The following is a 17165-nucleotide window of genomic DNA, read 5'->3' as shown; positions in this document are numbered from 1 at the left end:
CTTTTCTGTCTTTGTGAATGATACTGCCTTTGGAAAATTGCTATGGAAATTCTAAAGGCAACTCAAAGTAGGGCATGATGATGCTTAAGGAATAAAAACTATGCCAGGGTTGGAGGTGACTGGAGTTAACAAGTTGATACCCTTGCTTGACCTTAATCCTTGAAATAAGTGGACACAGGGGAAACTCAAGCCATGCATTTATAGATTAACTGGCCCCTGCTTGTGCTGAAGTTCATAATACAAATCAACTTTGCCAACAGAAAGGCAGCATTTGCAGTTCTCTTGGAGAAACATTCCCAGGGGAAAATTTCTATCATATACCTGGCAAGTAAATTACATCATCCCTTCATCTACTATTTGGGGAGATTTGAATACTGTTAGGACACACTCTAGGTTTGGCTTTATACTCAATGGCTAACCCCAATGTTGCTAATACTATCAAAGGACTGCAATAATGCTAGGCACAGTGGTTCCTGCCTGTAATCCCAGAGACTTGGCAGCCTGAGGCAAGAGGATCACAAGTTGAAGGCCAGTTTAAGCAATTGAGCAAGATCCTCAGCAACTTAGGGCCTGTTTATAAAAAATGAATGAATGAATGAATAAAGGGCTGGGTATGTAGCTCAGTGATAGAGCCCTCCCCCCCCCCCAGGTTCAATCTCCAGTACCCATCCCCCACACCAAAAACATCCTAAATGGTGGAAGTATGGGCCAGGAACTGTAAAACTTTGGGATAGTGTTTGGGACTACGATTGAAAGTCAGACACCATCAGTTTGGACATGACTACCACAAAGAGCTGTCATATTTTAATGGTTAGATCTCACTCATCCTCATCCTTGTACCACCAACATTTGCCATGTACAACAGAGTGGGGTAAAAGGATGCTCCCCCACTCTACCTCTTTGGTCAGTGTGCCAAGTACTAAGATGATTACAGTGATGTTTTAAATTTTAGAATAAATTTACAACCGAAAATGGTTACATATCAGGTCTTCATTTTTTCAGTCATGGGTTCAATAATAGCAAGTATTTCTGAGGCATTGGATTGGAAACTAATGTGTCTGCCTTTATATTGCTTAGAGTCTAGTTTGAGAGATGGAAAAACAACACTGGAACAACAACAACAACAACAAAAGGCCTTGATTATGGATGGCAATATAGGGGTTGTTTTGAGCATGATTATTTTCTAGGCCTGGGACCCCCCCCCCCCTACACACACACACACACACACAGGGTGGCACTGGAGTTATATGGTAACTGATATAGTAAGTTCCTGAAGAGAGAAAGATTAGGATCAAACGAGGGTCAAGTAGGTTAGACTTGGTCAGAAGATTTACCTCTTTTTCTGCAGCAGTGAAAAAAGTGTCCCTTTTAGAGGGTTTGGTAGTATAAGCAAATGATGACATGAAGGCCTGACTTCCCTATAGAAGCTTAGCTGATAAAGGCCAGGAAAGACAGAGCCTTCCTTAACCAGAGTGTACAAATGTACATAAATCTCTAGGGGACTGAGGCAGAAGCTGAGAGAACTGATGCCTGATGATCTCTATTTTTTTCAGTGAAAAAATGAAAGAACATGATCAGCTAAGGAAACGGTGAAAGTCTGGAATAGCTACTGAGGGGAATACAGAGGTATATAGCAGAACTGCCAAGTACAACTTAGGACATATACCCCTCAATGTGCCAACTGCACAGACTTCCCAAGAGAAATTCATTCCATGTGTAAGATTAACATGTGTTTCTGTAATGGATAAAAAAGGACAACAGGATACAAAGGGATTAAAGGAGTCAGCAAGGGAATGGCTGAAATATGTGACTCCAACTACACATCTTATGCAGATTTTTGATGAATGGAAACATTGAGCAACTCCAAAATAGAGACGTTCCTTTCTGGGGCCTAGGATTAGTCCTTTATGCTCATCAGATATTTTTGAATGAGTGAAATGATAAACTAAAATCCGATCTTCTTAAACGTCTCTGAATACAAGTATTAGGTTTAAATTGGGGAGGAATATGTTGATTATGTCAGAGATATGTTCCTATAATTTGCTTCATTAAAATAATGAGACTGATGCCAAACTGTAACAAATACAATCAGAAACACAAAAGTTTATTAGAATAAAAATACTCTTACAGTATTGAACGTTAAAATTATTTCACATCACATGTAGGTTTTACCTCCATTAGTTTTTTTAAAATGCTTTTATACTCCAAGCTTTAAATAATTTGCATATCTGTAAACAAATCTTAGATTACCAAAGATGCAAAGTATCTAATAGATATTAAACACTGAAACTGAGGGATGGGCAATGATAGCTATATGCTATTGCACTAAATGTTTCTGTAAAGTTTTTTGGAAGAAAGGAAAAGATTAAAATAATTCACTTGAAATGAGGTAAGTTGCATGACAAAGATTTTAGTAGCACATATCACAGATGTTGAGATGAGGGTATTAAAAACATTCATGGAAAATTCACTTTGATGTCTGCATATTTGAGGTTATTTTTTTTAAACAAAATTTTTAAAACTAGTCAATTTTTTTATAGAAAAGAAATAATTATCCAGTTCTACTTAGGATCTAGGTATGTTCTATGTCTTTCATTTAGAAAAAAGAAGTGATAAAAACATTCACAAGTCTACCAAAAACGAAAAAAGAATTAAGATTAGGACCAACATTTCAAGCTGCCTTTTGGAAAGAAAATTAAAAACAGAGGTAGATGGTTAAATATTAGTGGCCAAGTTACTCAAGTGACTTAATATTTGTCTTGGTACACATTCACCATTGTTTTACACTTGAAGCCAAATAGTAAATAAAACTTTAGGAGAAGAAAGTTATACATAGCAGAAGTTACCATCCTTATGTCAAAGAAAAGGAATAAAAGTAAACCAGGCTTGAGACCCCTGTTAAGGATATGATTGTTTAAAGCACTACAGTTCATGCACTCTGTAAAGCGGGAAAAGAACCTTGCCCCTAAGCTTCTTAGGTGGATCTGAGGCCATACCACATGCCCCATCAGGCCTGCTCAGTCAAAGTAGGACTGAAGAGTGCCCCGGCGCCGGACATCACAGGTCCAGCAGTGGAAGCCTCCTCCCAGGGAGTTGGCATGACGAATGTTCACCTTGATGGTACTGATACCTGCATGGGAGAGACAGACGAGGTCAGTTAGATTCACTCACATGATTCTCCTTTGGAAAGTGAACCTGAAGAACCTGGAGGAATCCTGCGGCTCTCATCCTTGAGGCTGGCCCAACCCAGAATGATCTTTTCTCTTTCAATTTTATGTTCACCAACTATATTTCATCTCCTTTATTCCACTGCTAATATAAGATCATTATCAAAAGGTCAACAGAGACTGAAGTTTTGCTCTATTAACTGTTCACAAATCAATAGACTGGATGAGCCAAAATACCTACCAAATGTTAAAAAATGATCAAGTACCAAAATTTCAAGGCCTTTTAGAAGGCCTCACTTTGTCAGACTGTTTCTAATTTGGCCAGGTTAATTTAGTAGGAAAAGCATACTTTAGCCAACCTGAAAAGTTGACTGCAGTCACATCTAAGGAGAGTTTATCTGATACGGATTAACTTTGCCATTCCACCTTAAGGAAACAATAAAACAGAGCTGACAGTTTAATACCTGAGTTTATTTGTTATATAGGTACCTAATCAGACTACTGGTTTAATCTGGTGCCACCTGTAATGACATGGGTACAATGTGAACGGTGTACTTAAAAAAACTGTATTTAGGAAGAATCTTTTATGTTAGACATAGTAGGGTTTTTAAAAGACAGTCTACTTTCCTCCCTCATTATTTTGAAGGGGCACATAAGCCAGAGAATTGCTACAGGGTCCACTGGTATAATCAGGAAGAGAAAGGAGGCTTGAGTTGTCTGGACTCTTCTGAGAAAATGAGACTGCACAAGGCTTTGAAGAATAATAGCAGGATTTGGGTAGGGGTAAGAAGTGGGTATGGGATAAGGAGTGGGCTTTTAAACATGAGCAAGTTTCCTGATAGGATGACCTGTCTTTCTTATTCAGATGGCTATAGCCATGCTCATCCTGAATTAGAGGGAATTCAGTTGCTTGATAGAAATTTGCATTAAGAAGTTCCCTGTGTCTAAATAGACTTTATTTTTTTTTTCTAAATAGAATTTAAGTACTAAAAGTAAAATTATAAATCAGATATTTCATACTTTATACTATCTTAAGTTTAGAAACAACAAAATATAAATAGACAAAGAAACTGAACGTGAGCAAATTTTTTTTTAATAAAATTAGGGTTCAAATCATTAGATTCTGTTCAATCTACAACTGATAGGCCAATCTTTTAAAATGGACACTAACTACATCAAGGAAGGATGTATTAAAGGGGCAAATAATTTCTGCTGAGTAGAATACCTCAAATATAAAACAAAAAATTTTTAAATGATTCAATTTCAACAAGTAAACTGCCTAGACATTATTTAATTGACATGCAGGATACATCAAGTATGATAAGAGGAATACATCTATATTCTATATAATAACTCAGATGAAGATTCTTTCCTTAATATTTTTCTCAATAGTTTTAGAATCATTGATCTAAATTTAGAATATCAGGATTATCAAACTCTCCTTGAATAAAAACCAATCCTGCTCTTTAGCTCAAAGCTGAATGATCTATGGACACCTTCTGCTGCAGTTCAACACTTTGTTAACTGCTTGCAGAACACACAAGTCACTTTCTGTATGTGTACCCTTGAAAGCCCTTTAATGTATGTGATGACAATTAAACTACTTTTAAAGTTTCCTCAAAATTTCTTATTTGGGGAAGTGCTGATGGATCCATATGCTCATCTGCAAAAGGGTAGCTGGTTCTCCACACAGGGGCACTGGGAAACTGGCTGAATCATAGAAGATTGGTAAACTTATTGCTAAGGAGGTGTTTGGGGGCTCTGGATACATCTCCAACCTTTTGAAGCTGTACTTATTGAAAACAAAAAATATTGGCTTCTACAAAATAATAACATGGTACTTCTAAAAGGGATAGCAATTGAATTAGATAAACCATGCATAGGAACTTGCTGGTCATTTCTTCAGTACATTGAACACTTTCACATATGATAGCATGTTGCACTATTTGTTACCTACCCAGCTTCTCAAACATCTTTTGAATTGGGACTTCATTGGCATCCACCATAACACGTTTCTCATCTAGCATTAAGACATTCATGGAAAGCCATTTGGATGACATCCAGAGTGGGTGATCTGAAAAGGGGCAAATAATAAATAAAAAAATGTCATTTTTGTTTAAAGTAAGGAATTACAAGTGATGGAGATTAGAGTGACAGCTAAATGCTTTTGGTAATTCACTTTTCATGTGAAAACTTACTTTAATCATCTTAAAACAATTTATCTATAAACCTTATGAATCAATCCATACTCATCACACATTTGGACTTCATCCTGTTTTCTTATAAGAAGTCATAACTTGCTTTATGTGATGTTGTTTTATTCTGTCTTCTCGCTTTCACTCTCTGTGGAAGGAAAACCTGCAAACACGAGTCCCAGCCTGGTTTTAGCACTCATAGTCACCACTTCACTCTTTACTGGGGAAACGTTTTCTCTTATTGGCTAAAATTTGGGCTGCTCTCTATAGATAAATGATTCCTGTTACTGAAGTATTCATTTTAGTTTCTAAGTGTATAAAAGTTAACGTACCATCTGGGATGACCGGTTTTGGAGGAGTAACTATGGTCCATCCTGCTTTCTTGAAAAGATCAATCTGCAAGACCAAAATAATCCCAAGAGGCTTACTCCCATGTTTATTATTCTTATTCTTGGTCTCTGATAGCCCTCATCATTAATATCTTTTTGGCAAGTTATCACACTAATACACACAAACTTAATACTTTGTTAATATATATACAGCTAAAGTCAAAGTCTGATGATAATACTAATTATCACAGCAATAAAATGTATTTCTGATCATTGGACATCTTGTAATAAACACACCACAAGAAATCCAATGTTTGATCATAATATGCTTGAATATTGCTGAATTTGTCACTTAGAACCATTAGGAACCTTGGAAGTACTTAAAATAAGGTGGTAATTACTTTGGTTGCCAGGCTCTATTGCTTTTCCAGTGCCATAAGAACTCTCTTACCTGGTAACATGGCCGGTCAGGGTTGGAAAGCACAAGACCAGGCCCAATGATATTGAAGGTGGCATCAATATGCATTGGATTGGGGTCTTTAAAGGAAATGATATGTACTCTGTATTCTGGGGCAAGATGCCTACGCATCCATTCAATGCCCAAGTAGTTTGTAACCTGAAAATAAAAGGAATACATATAATCTGTAAATATTTGGTTCTATGTTTATAAAACTAAACATATGTAAGAAAAAAATATTTTACATTAGAAAAAACACAGTAATAAAGTATGAAATTTCAGAGGCAACTTTTATAACCTGGCTTCTCTGTACAAATATATCTCTTCCAGCACGAATGAAATCAGCAGCATCAAAGCACGGCTCAAACTCAGTCGTCACAAATTTTCCCTGAGCAGCCAATTTGTGTCTGTCTTCCACAGAATGGATGGGATAATTCTAACAGGAATAAGAATGAACACACACAATGTATTGGTTTCATAAGGAACTTAGAAGGTTATACATTACTAAAAACATTAGTTCAACATCATCCTTCTCAAAGTACTACTCCTCAGTTCCAGACTAAAACAGGCAAAGGAAAGATGTAGGTCCATGTTAAACACCAAAACAATAAATCCACCACCACCATCACCACCACAACAAAAAATCCTATGCATTACAGTAATTACCTGATACTTAGAAAGGAGTGGTTCAGGGTAGTAATTGATTCTGAAAATATTTCATGACCCGTACTGAAGTTACATATATCTGTAGCACTGCAAGTCAATAGGATGAAGTCACTCTGTTTTTCTTAGAAAAGGAATTTGGTTCTGAGCCTACTCACACCATCATATGAGATGTTGTGCTTCCCCTGCCAAATTTGAGTATGGTGGAATTAATTTATTATTTCTGTCTTTAAACTCCTGGAAGAAATTTTTATTTTTAAAGATTCCCTATAAATGATTAAATAGTAAGAGACACACAGTCATCTCTCAATATCTGTGGATGCTCAAGTCCCTTATATAAAATGGCAGTTATTTGCCTATAACCTATGAATATCTTCTTATATACATTCAATCATCTCTAGATTACTTATAATACCTAATGTAATAGGTAAATATAGGTAAATAGTTGTGCTGTACTGTTTTGGGAATAATGTCAAGAAAAAATGTATATACGTGTTCATCGTAGGCACAATTTTTAAAAACTGGTTTTGATTTGTAGTTGGTTGAATCCACAGATGCAGAATCTGCAGATAGGAAAGGCTAACTGTGTATTTCATTTTATTTTGAATCTGGCTTATAGACCCAGTTCTTTTTCTAGAAGGAAAGACTTCAGCTTAGTGACTTTTCTGGCTCCACTAATTAATAGCAGTATAACCTCATGCCAAGTTTTCCTCCCCGTGATAAAATGATACTACTTTCTCCTACATTTGTTATGAAGAATAAACATGATTGAGGAAGTAAATTAAGAGCTAATCCCAGAATCCAATACAAGATAAACAACAAATAAATGTGAGTTATTAGTAGTAGTATTATTATCATAAGATTATTTACTCTTATTTTCATCATAACACAATCACTTTTTAAAAATTAGGCAAAAATTAGGTTCTCAGTTTCTGAAATGCACAATATATATCAGATATCAGAGAACCTCTTTGTGGATTATTTAGAAAAGCTATTAAGAAAATAGTCTATAAATAGGACTCACCTGGTCATAAAGCTCATCAGCCATTGTGGGCTTAGGAGCTGTTGTCCACTTGGCACCCCGATGAAAGTAGTCTTTGATAATTGACCTATATGCTCGGTACTCAAAAAAGCGAGCACGCCATGCCATGGGTGCCTCTATAATCTCATTTCCCACCACTATCAGGATGTCTCGAGGCATCGCACTGTATAAACCTGTCAGACCAAAAAGTTCCATAAAAAAATAAAAGTTCTGTATTACCACCTCAGAAATACACATTTCCAGGACAGAAAAGTCTATATAATATGATGCAATCTTTTTTAAAAAAGAAATTATTAAAAACCCTGTTTATGTGTATATGCAAATAATTATGTAAAAATTGAAAAAATAAAATGATACATATTAGAATGCTAACATGAATTCCGACTAGGAGCAAGGAAGCTAAGCAAAAAAGGAAAAAAATGAAGCAATAAAATGGCTGTTTAAAGAGATCTTGAATTACCAGGCCTGTTCCATTTGTAGGTCCTTTCTTGCTATGCAGAAACAGAGTTCTTAAAGGACTATCAGTATCATGAAATAAAGATTGGGCCAAAGATCATTTTGGAACTAGAAATTATGGAACTCAAGCACAAGAACACTTGGACAGCAAAGACAATTAAAAGGAAAATGGGAATGTTTTTATTATCCTTTTAATATCTGTTATTAAGGAAAATTAAACAGAATTCACTGTTCTTTTGTAAGAAGATGACTATAAAGTTTAGGAAAAACTATTTCTTTCAAGGAGACTCCAACAGATTTATAATCGAGTTTAGAATGTGTATATCTTAATCATAACTAACTAAACAAAACTGTTCCTAAATATCTATAAATTTTTGAGGGATTGATAGAACAAAGAAGTATCCAAGAAATTCTCAGAGCTTTCTCCCCACATAGTTATGAAAGAAATTAAAAAATCAAGGAGCTACACTTACCCGTAGACTCAAAATCAGGAGTTTTATAATTAAATGACCAGTCAATGGGATCAGGCCTTCTCACTGTCACACCTTCCATTTTTAAAATATTGCACATTTCTTCAATTTCAGCAACAGCCTTTTTCAAATGATCTTTGGGAAAAAAATGGCCTCCATACTTCTGGTAAAATGACCAGTGCTTTTCATATGTGTTGGCCTAGAAGCAGAAGAAAGTAAATGAAATAATTATCGGAGAAAAACACACTTCATGGTAGGTTAATGGGTGGTGAACAACTCTGTAAAATGTAATCAAATTAAGACTAGAACCATGTTTTATACACTGTTGATCCCCAGCATGAAGCACACTGGCAGACACTCAATATTTGTTGAATGAAGAGTTCTAAAGTATCTTGATATTTGAGGCCTTTGGATCCTTCGGCCTCAGATCTCATGCCCAATCACTCACAGCAGGTCTGCCCCCAGACAAGCTTGGAATCTTCTTGGCTATACTTCACAGACAAAATAGAACTTAAGCACTCCTATCAGCCTCAAAGAAAATAAACTAGACAACAACTAAACCAGCATGAGAAAATAAAAGAACCACTGAGCCACATCCCCAGTCTTTTTTATTTTGCATTTTGAGACAGGGTCTTGCTAAGTTGCTTAGGGCCTTACTAAGGTGCTGAGGCTGGCTTTGAACTTGCAATCCTTCTACCTCAGCCTCCCAAGCTGCTGGGATTACAGGTATGTACCACCACGCCTGGCAGAATTCACAAGTTTTTAACATATAGAAAGTTTTCAGAAATTATATGCAAAAATTTTACAAGTCTAGAAAGATTCTGTATTTAGACTGTTTTGCATAACCAAGTTCTCCATATAAAGATATATGCTGGGACATGCATATGATGCATCTCAAAATTTATCAAGATAGGTGAATCAGGTCTCCAATCAGAGAATCCAGTCTCTAAGAAAAAGGCTCAGGTCTTCATTAAAAATTGGGCAATCCACATAAATCTACATATTTTTAGTTGAAAACATGTTCAAGGCAGTTATTTTTTAAATGTTTTTCTTTATCACTAATTAACTCCCCAACTACCAGGACTGATCATGACCAATATGAAGGTTTCCATCATAAATCAAACACTTGCAGATAGTAGTACTAGAAAGAAAAGGGCAAAACTGGAAAATGTGTGAAAGAGTGTGTCTACTTTATCCAGATGGGCTCTTAATTGGTACTCCTGACACTCCTACCCAAGAGACAGAGCAGGTACTTATATGTTCGTTTCACATGTAAGGGAAGAGGCTCAAGGAGGTCACTTGCTCATTTACTACCTGGACAAGCAGACCTAGAACTCCAGGGTTGATTCTCATAGTATTCTGGAAAGAGTGAAGGGCTTGACTATGCTCTATTAGTTTGAACATTTTTAATTTGATGTATAAAAACTTTTTGGGGGTGGGGGGTTATTAGGGGTTGAAGTCAGAGGTGCTTTATGACTAAGTCACCTCCTCAGCCCTTTTTTATTATTATTTTTTGAGATATGGTCTCATTAAGTTGTATGGGACCTTATTAAATTGCTAAGGCTGGCCTTGAACTTGTAATCCTCCTGCCTTAGCATCCCGAGAAGTGTACAAAAATGTTTAAAACTGAAATTGCTTACGATAGTTCATATCATTCCCAATGATTTTTGCCCATAAAGGCTACAAGTCTGGATTTTTAATGTCAAAGACATATTTTTTCTAGGTTTGTATCTATACTTCCATTTTTTTACCTCTCTTTGATAAATATCAAATACATGAATGCAGACTTGCCGCTTTTTAGTTCAGTATTTAAGTTCACATCAGTTAGTCCGGAACCTAGCCTGGAGGAAAAGGAAAAGCTGAAAAACCGATCTTTAGAAATATGAAGAATGCCAGTGAAGCTTAAAAAGGGGGTTGGTAAACTAAGGTCCACAGGCCCAAACTGGCCCACTTCTTGTTTTATAAATAAAGTTTTATGGGAATACAGGCATATTCATTTGTTTGCAAACTGCCTATGGCTGTTTTGGCATTACAATAAGATGGGAAAGTTGAGTGTTCGTAACACAGACCTAAGTTCTGCAAAGCCTGAATTATTTATTATCTGGCCCTATACAGAAAAAGTTTGCTGACCCCTGTTCAGATCATTAACTAGTTCTTTTACTTTGGGACATATAGAGTCAAATAGCAGGCTCAATTTCTGACCCACAAAAACTATTATCTCAACTATTAAACATTTGAATATTTATAAGGTCAGTCCATTCTTTGAAAAACGAAACAAAAGCATTCCAGCATTTTACCCCTAGGAATTTTTGCAGCAGCAACCAGAAAGAGAAGATAATAATGACTCTTTTTATATTCCTGGTACTACTTGTCTATTCGCCATGTCCTCCTTCTCATGCCAGGCACATCTCCTACAATCCACTAAGGACAAGAAGCCTTTGAAAATTTAACACTGAGCTACAGCAGGCACACAGTTATGTTGTCTTGCCAGACTCATTCCAAAGTGTCTTGCGTGACTATTTCTGCAGAGTGAAGCTTGCCTTGATAAATATTTAAACTTTCCTGGGAGAAAAAAGTTACTTGAACAAGTGTGAGTCTATAAAGCTTATAATCTGGCAAAGGTTGGACAAAGTGCACATGATTAGGGCAAATTACATTTTCCAAAAGATAGTTGAACATTGCTTACACTTGCTTTATAACCCTGCTAAATGAGTTAGCAATCATTTACCAAGTGTCTGCAAGTAATGAACACTATATTAGATGCATAGCGTATGATCTTTTCAACAATCTTTTGCAAGGATGTGGCTACATTCCTGGAAACTTTATAGCCCTCCAGAGCCTAAAATCCTTTTTATTGGGGTTTGCCAAATGATTTTTTAAAATACTGTCTTTGGAATGCAAAGAAATATCAATAGAAACTTACTTTCTATTGAAAGTAAAAACTCATATTACATTAACCTTAATTAATCTAAGAGTTTGTAAAAGGTCCTCTATCAAAGGATTTATTTAAAATAAAATAGACAAAAGCAAACCCGTAAACAAGTATTTACTAAGTTTTGCAGAATAAAAAAAACACTTAGCTTTCAAAAAGTGGCTTCCTGACAACTATGTTCCCCACTGCTTTCCTTAAAATTTCTTTAGTATGTATATCTTCCAACATATCTTGCACTCTAATTGCCTATTTTATTTTACTACATTATTTTATCTTATTGTTCTCTAGCTGATTAATATACCTGTGGTCATTTTTTCTGCTTTCTAGGGGCCATGCATATGTTTGATTTACTTTCTGCTCTTTTAGGACCTAGCTTAGCTTGTCAAATAAAATACAAATAACCAGAAAAATGAATTAAATCAATACTACTCATGCTACTAATATGTACAACCATTCCATCCTTGATGTGCTTTTGTAATTGGCAAACTGGATCCATACAACTATAATGAGTTGTAGTTTTGACCTTTAAAATACTTGACATGTATCCTTTTACCTTCAAATTTAATCCTGTTAGTTAATTAGCAAACCTCTTAATATGTTCATTTTACTAGTGCCCTGAAACTTATGGATTCTGCACAAGGTCAAATAGCTGATTAGCCAAATCTAGCTATCAAGCTTTTATCAAATACTAATTGAAGCCAAGTTGACTTTTGCATGGTATACTTTCTACAAACCCATGAAGCTACAAAGTCTAAAGTCATAAATCAAGTGACAACTCTAAATAATATCTAAGAATTCTAATTCCAGGACTGGGAATATGGCTCAGTGATAGAGCGCTCACCTAGAATGCATGAGGCACTGGGTTTGATCCTCAGCACCACGTAAAAATAAAGATATTGTGTCCACCTAAAACTAAAAACCAAATTTTTAAAAAAAGAATTCTAATTCCATAAGATCACATGATATCAAAGTCAATAATTTTAGCCAGGTACAGTGGTGCATACCATTGTCTGAAAATAAAAATAAAAATGGCTGAGGATTTAGCTCAGGGGTAAAGTGCTTCTGGGTTCAATCCCCAGCACAAAACCAAAAAATTTTAAGACAAGTAAAAATATAACTATTGAGGGCTGGGGTTGTGGCTCAGTGGTAGAGCGCTCATCTAGCACATGTGAGGCCCTGGGTTTGATCCTTAGTGCCACATAAAAATAAATGAAATAAAGGTATTGTGTCCATCTACAACTAAAAAAAAAAAAGTTTTTAAAAATATATAACTATTGTCTGAATTTGAACTTTAATTTCACCCAATTAAAATGATTGAGGGGGCTGGGGTTGTGGCTCAGTGGTAGAGCACCTGCCTAGTACATGTGAGGCACTGGGTTTGATTCTCAGCATCACAAAAAAATACATAAATAAAGGTATTGTGTCCATCTACAACTTTAAAAAAATGGTTAGGGGAGGAGGCAACCTCTTTTCAAGAAAAGACTTTAAAAGACCGTGCTTTTTTAGAATATGTAAATTTATCTGTTCAAATTTCAAAATATCAGAACAATCAGAAGAAAGTATTACTTTTTCTACTGCCCTGTCCTCCAGATCTAACTCAAAAGCCAATTCCAGAGGACTTCCTAACCATTCAGCACCTGGTCATGTGTTTTTCTTTACTCTCCTAGCACAGCCTTGCCAGCAGTAGGCACAAGATACTTAGTATTTATTTCTTTGTGAACAACTTATTTCACCAAGTAGTTAGACAGTTCTTCTGTGTTAATTTCTCTAGAACCCTGTTACATGGTAGGCAATATTTCTGTTTCAAACTTTCTTCCTCAATCTACATTACAGATGTAAAATATTCAGGAAGAACTTAAGTAAATTTAAGACATATTTGTAATCCATTATTAGTGGGAGCTTAAGCTTCTTATATGATGGGGAAGGTACTCCCTAAGATAAGGGACCCTTATGTAGTATACCATCTAAATATGAGTCTTTGGGGTCCCTGGTCATAAAAATATACAGATTAAAAAATACTAGGTATTTTTAAAAAGAGAAATATGCCTTGTTGCCAGGAAAGTTCTGGAAGACTTTGGGAAAGGTATCATTGGAGCTAGCTGTAGGTTTAATTTACATACAAGAGGGTGTAGGAAAATAAGTGGGAGAGTTGAGTGGGAGAAAAGGCATGGGGCTTGTTAAGGATTATATATTTTTCTTACAAAGTCTGTTGAAAACCAGGGTGGAATATTAGAGGAGAAAGCAACTTACACAGGAATGAATATCTGCTAACCTGCCATACTAGCTCATCTCTAACATGAGTCCTGAAACTGCAGCCAGAACCAGCCTGGATACAGTGAGGACATTTCCTAAGCAATGGGAGGGCTATCAAAGTAAGGGGGCAGGATGAGTACTATGATCAAATTTGGGTTTTAAAAAAAGTCACTCTGATAGTAGCTGGAATATGGTCTGTGGAGTAAAGTGAATGGCAGAGACAAGTTAGGAGTTAACTGCAATAGTCTAGGAGCAGATGAGCCTGACTTAAGACAGAGGCAGGGTATGGAGACAAGATTCATTTTTGACAAAAGACTTGTTAGATCTTGGAGAATGGATGTGAAGAATGTGACTAAAGGAGAAATCGAAGATGACCACGTGGTGTTTTGACTGAACAGGAACACCTAAAATTAAAAGGAACAAATGAAACAGGATGACTGGCAACTGAACTCTACATGTGCCAAGTTTGAGGTTCTGTGACAAAGAATACTTTAGGTTTAAAGTATTGATCTAGACAGAGTACAATCTATAGCACAGTAGAGAAAGACCCTGAAGCTGTCGGAATGGCTAAGAGAAGGGAACCAAAAGTGAAATTCTGTTCAACATTATAGACTGTGTTACATTGTGAGAATCAGTGAAAGAACTTATATTCCCAGAAAGGAGTCTCAGGATCCTGGGAAAGTTTCAAGAAGAAAGGAATTGGTATAAATAGTGTCAAATACCATAGAAGTGTCAAAAGCAAGATCATTTAAAATGAACCCTGCTAAAGTGAAAGCAGTTCCAGAGGATGGCAGCAGAGCCCAGGCAGCAGCAGGTGAGGAAAGAACCCACTTCCACACACACAAAAGTTCTGTTTACCTTCACTTCCACTGTGAATGGTGGGACACAGGCATTTTCTGCTCTGCCCACTATCACTTCCTCTAAGGGGTCCCATTCGTTGTAAGAGGAGACAGGACAGTCCTTGGGCAAAGGATCTGTGGCCTTGTCATCAGCTGCGCAGGAGTTCCGGGAGGAAACTGTAGCTGCCTGGGTGCTCTGGAAAGTTCGCTGCACCCATCCTGTGAAGGTTCTTCCAAGCTTTCAAAAACAACAACAAAAAGTTTATCATGTAGCCTCATTCCATATTAGGAGGTAGGAGGAAGTGGAGATGGGGTGAGGAGTGAAAATCAGCATAACACAGCCAGACATTTAAAATCCTATAGGAGGGCTGGGGATATAGCTCAGTTGGTAGAGTGCTTGCCTCCAATGCACAAGGCCCTGGGTTCAAGCCCCAGCATTAAAAAAAAAAAAAAAAAAATCCTATAGGAGAACATAAACCAGATGTTAACAGTTTGCAGGTGCTGGGTATTTTTGAATTAAATCAATACTACTCATGCTACTAATATGTACAACCATTCCATCCTTGATGTGCTTTTGTAATTGGCAAATTGGATCCATACAGCTATAATGAGTTGTAGTTTTGACCTTTAAAATACTTGACATGTATCCTTTTACCTTCAAATTTAATCCTGTTAGTTAATTAGCAAACCTCTTAATATGTTCATTTTATGGATCCTGCACAAGGTCAAATAGCTGATAAACCAAATCTAGTTATCAAGCTTTTATCAAATACCTAATTCAAGCCAAGTCGTCTGACTTTTGTATGGTATACTTTCTACAAACCTGTGAAGGATTACAGGTTATTTTTCACCTTCTTGTATATTCATATATTCTCTTTTTATCTATTATGTTAATTGCTGTAACTTTAAAAAAATCCCCCAGAAGAGATTTTGTCCCCAGTGACCTACTCCTCCACTTATTTCAGAACAGGTTTTTGCAGTCCATCCTTATCCAGCTTTCAGCAACTCTTCTGCAGGTGATGGATCACATTCTTCCCAAAAAGTTGTCCCATACCTCCCTGCCAAGTTCAGCTGTAGGCAGGAGCCTCCTTTCCCCCTCAGTACCAAAGGTTACCAATATTAATATTAGGCTTACTTCTTTTTTTCCCCAAATAACAATGTGCAAGCATTTGTAAAGGATCCCATCTTTCAGAACAATTAGCTTCAAATCATTTTTTTTCCATCTCTGACATGCAGTTCACATTCTTTAGCACTTCAGTTTTGAAAGTGACCAGCTGCCATCTGCACCGTTCTACAGATGGTCCACAGTACCCTAGCCAAGATAAGGATTAACCCAGGCACAACTTAAACTAGAAAGATCTAAGAATTAAAAAAAAAAAACTTTTAAAAATGAAGGATCTATAAATCTAAAGCAGGAAGAGTCCCTCTTCCACTACGCAAACCCTAGGCTCCTAAATCTCTCTCCTCTTTTTAAAAAGGAAGGAGGGCAGTAGGGGCGCAGAGATGGAGATTAAAGCAAGACGGAGAGCGTCAGCTGTTTCCAGTTGCTAGAGGGTGGCTGATAGCCCGGAAGGACCGCCGAGCTATTCCTATCTGAGAGGCAAGAGAGGGTCTGCAGGCCTGTGCTGACATCCCAGGAAATCAGAGGAAGGGGACGGGGTAGAAAGTCTGGAGACAGAATGAACTCATTCCAACTCCTCTTAAGACTCCAGACAAGCTGTTTGCTTGCTCTCAGTTCCGATTCCCACTTGGCCTCTTCTCCCCATCCATCCACCTCTTAGGCATTTTCCCGAAACTCCCCGAACTCTATGCCTATGCAAGGCTCTGGACTTCAACAATGCCACCCTTTTACTAAGGAGTCCCTAGTTCCCAACCCTCGTCTCGGGCTCGAAGCTCGACGGAGCAAACTAAGGTCTGTCTGAGAAAGGTAGTGCCCCCTGCGCTGCGGCAGCCAAGTTCCTGGCAGCTAGCAAAGGCTCTTGAAGCCGAGCTTCCAAGAAGGAACAGAAGGGACATTGGCATGCAATTCAGGGTGTGGAAAGCTAGAAAAGGCGGCGGCTGGGGAAGAGAGCGGGGCCTCCGGTCGGCGCCGAACCCAGCGATGGGGAGACAGGCGGTCGCCAGACCAGGCGGGCGGCGCACGCACCCGAGACCCGATGTAGTGCACCGCTTCGGCTCCGCGGCTCCCGCCGCGCAGACACCGCACCCGCAGCATCGCCCCGGCCGATCTGGTCCTCGAGCGGAATGTTCCCGGCGCTCGGCAGCCTTCGCCTGAGCCTCCCGAGAGCGCGCCTGGAGCGGGATGTGCGGGCGCGCGCGGCCGCAGCCTTTTGTAGCCGCGCCCCGCCCGGGCCACCCCCAT

The 17165-nt window shown here is 37.7% G+C and overlaps 1 protein-coding gene across 1 annotated transcript; it reads right to left on the bottom strand.

Annotated features, from left to right (window-relative positions):
• Window positions 1-2089: 2089 nt before the first annotated feature.
• GATM (glycine amidinotransferase) lies at window positions 2090-17124 on the bottom strand. Its single transcript, XM_081293296.1, has 9 exons — window positions 16950-17124; window positions 14823-15041; window positions 8783-8978; window positions 7836-8026; window positions 6447-6584; window positions 6143-6307; window positions 5695-5758; window positions 5125-5241; window positions 2090-3130 (listed from the first exon to the last, which is right to left on the bottom strand). Exons 1-9 carry the CDS (start codon window positions 17016-17018, stop codon window positions 3018-3020), a joined length of 1272 nt encoding a protein of 423 aa, XP_081149422.1. The 5' UTR covers window positions 17019-17124; the 3' UTR covers window positions 2090-3017.
• Between the last annotated feature and the right edge of the window lie 41 nt (window positions 17125-17165).

Source organism: Spermophilus citellus (assembly GCF_964194105.1).
Source record: "Spermophilus citellus genome assembly, chromosome: 4".
NCBI classification, from domain to species: Eukaryota; Metazoa; Chordata; class Mammalia; order Rodentia; family Sciuridae; genus Spermophilus; species Spermophilus citellus.
This window is presented reverse-complemented; position numbering and strand designations above follow the sequence as displayed.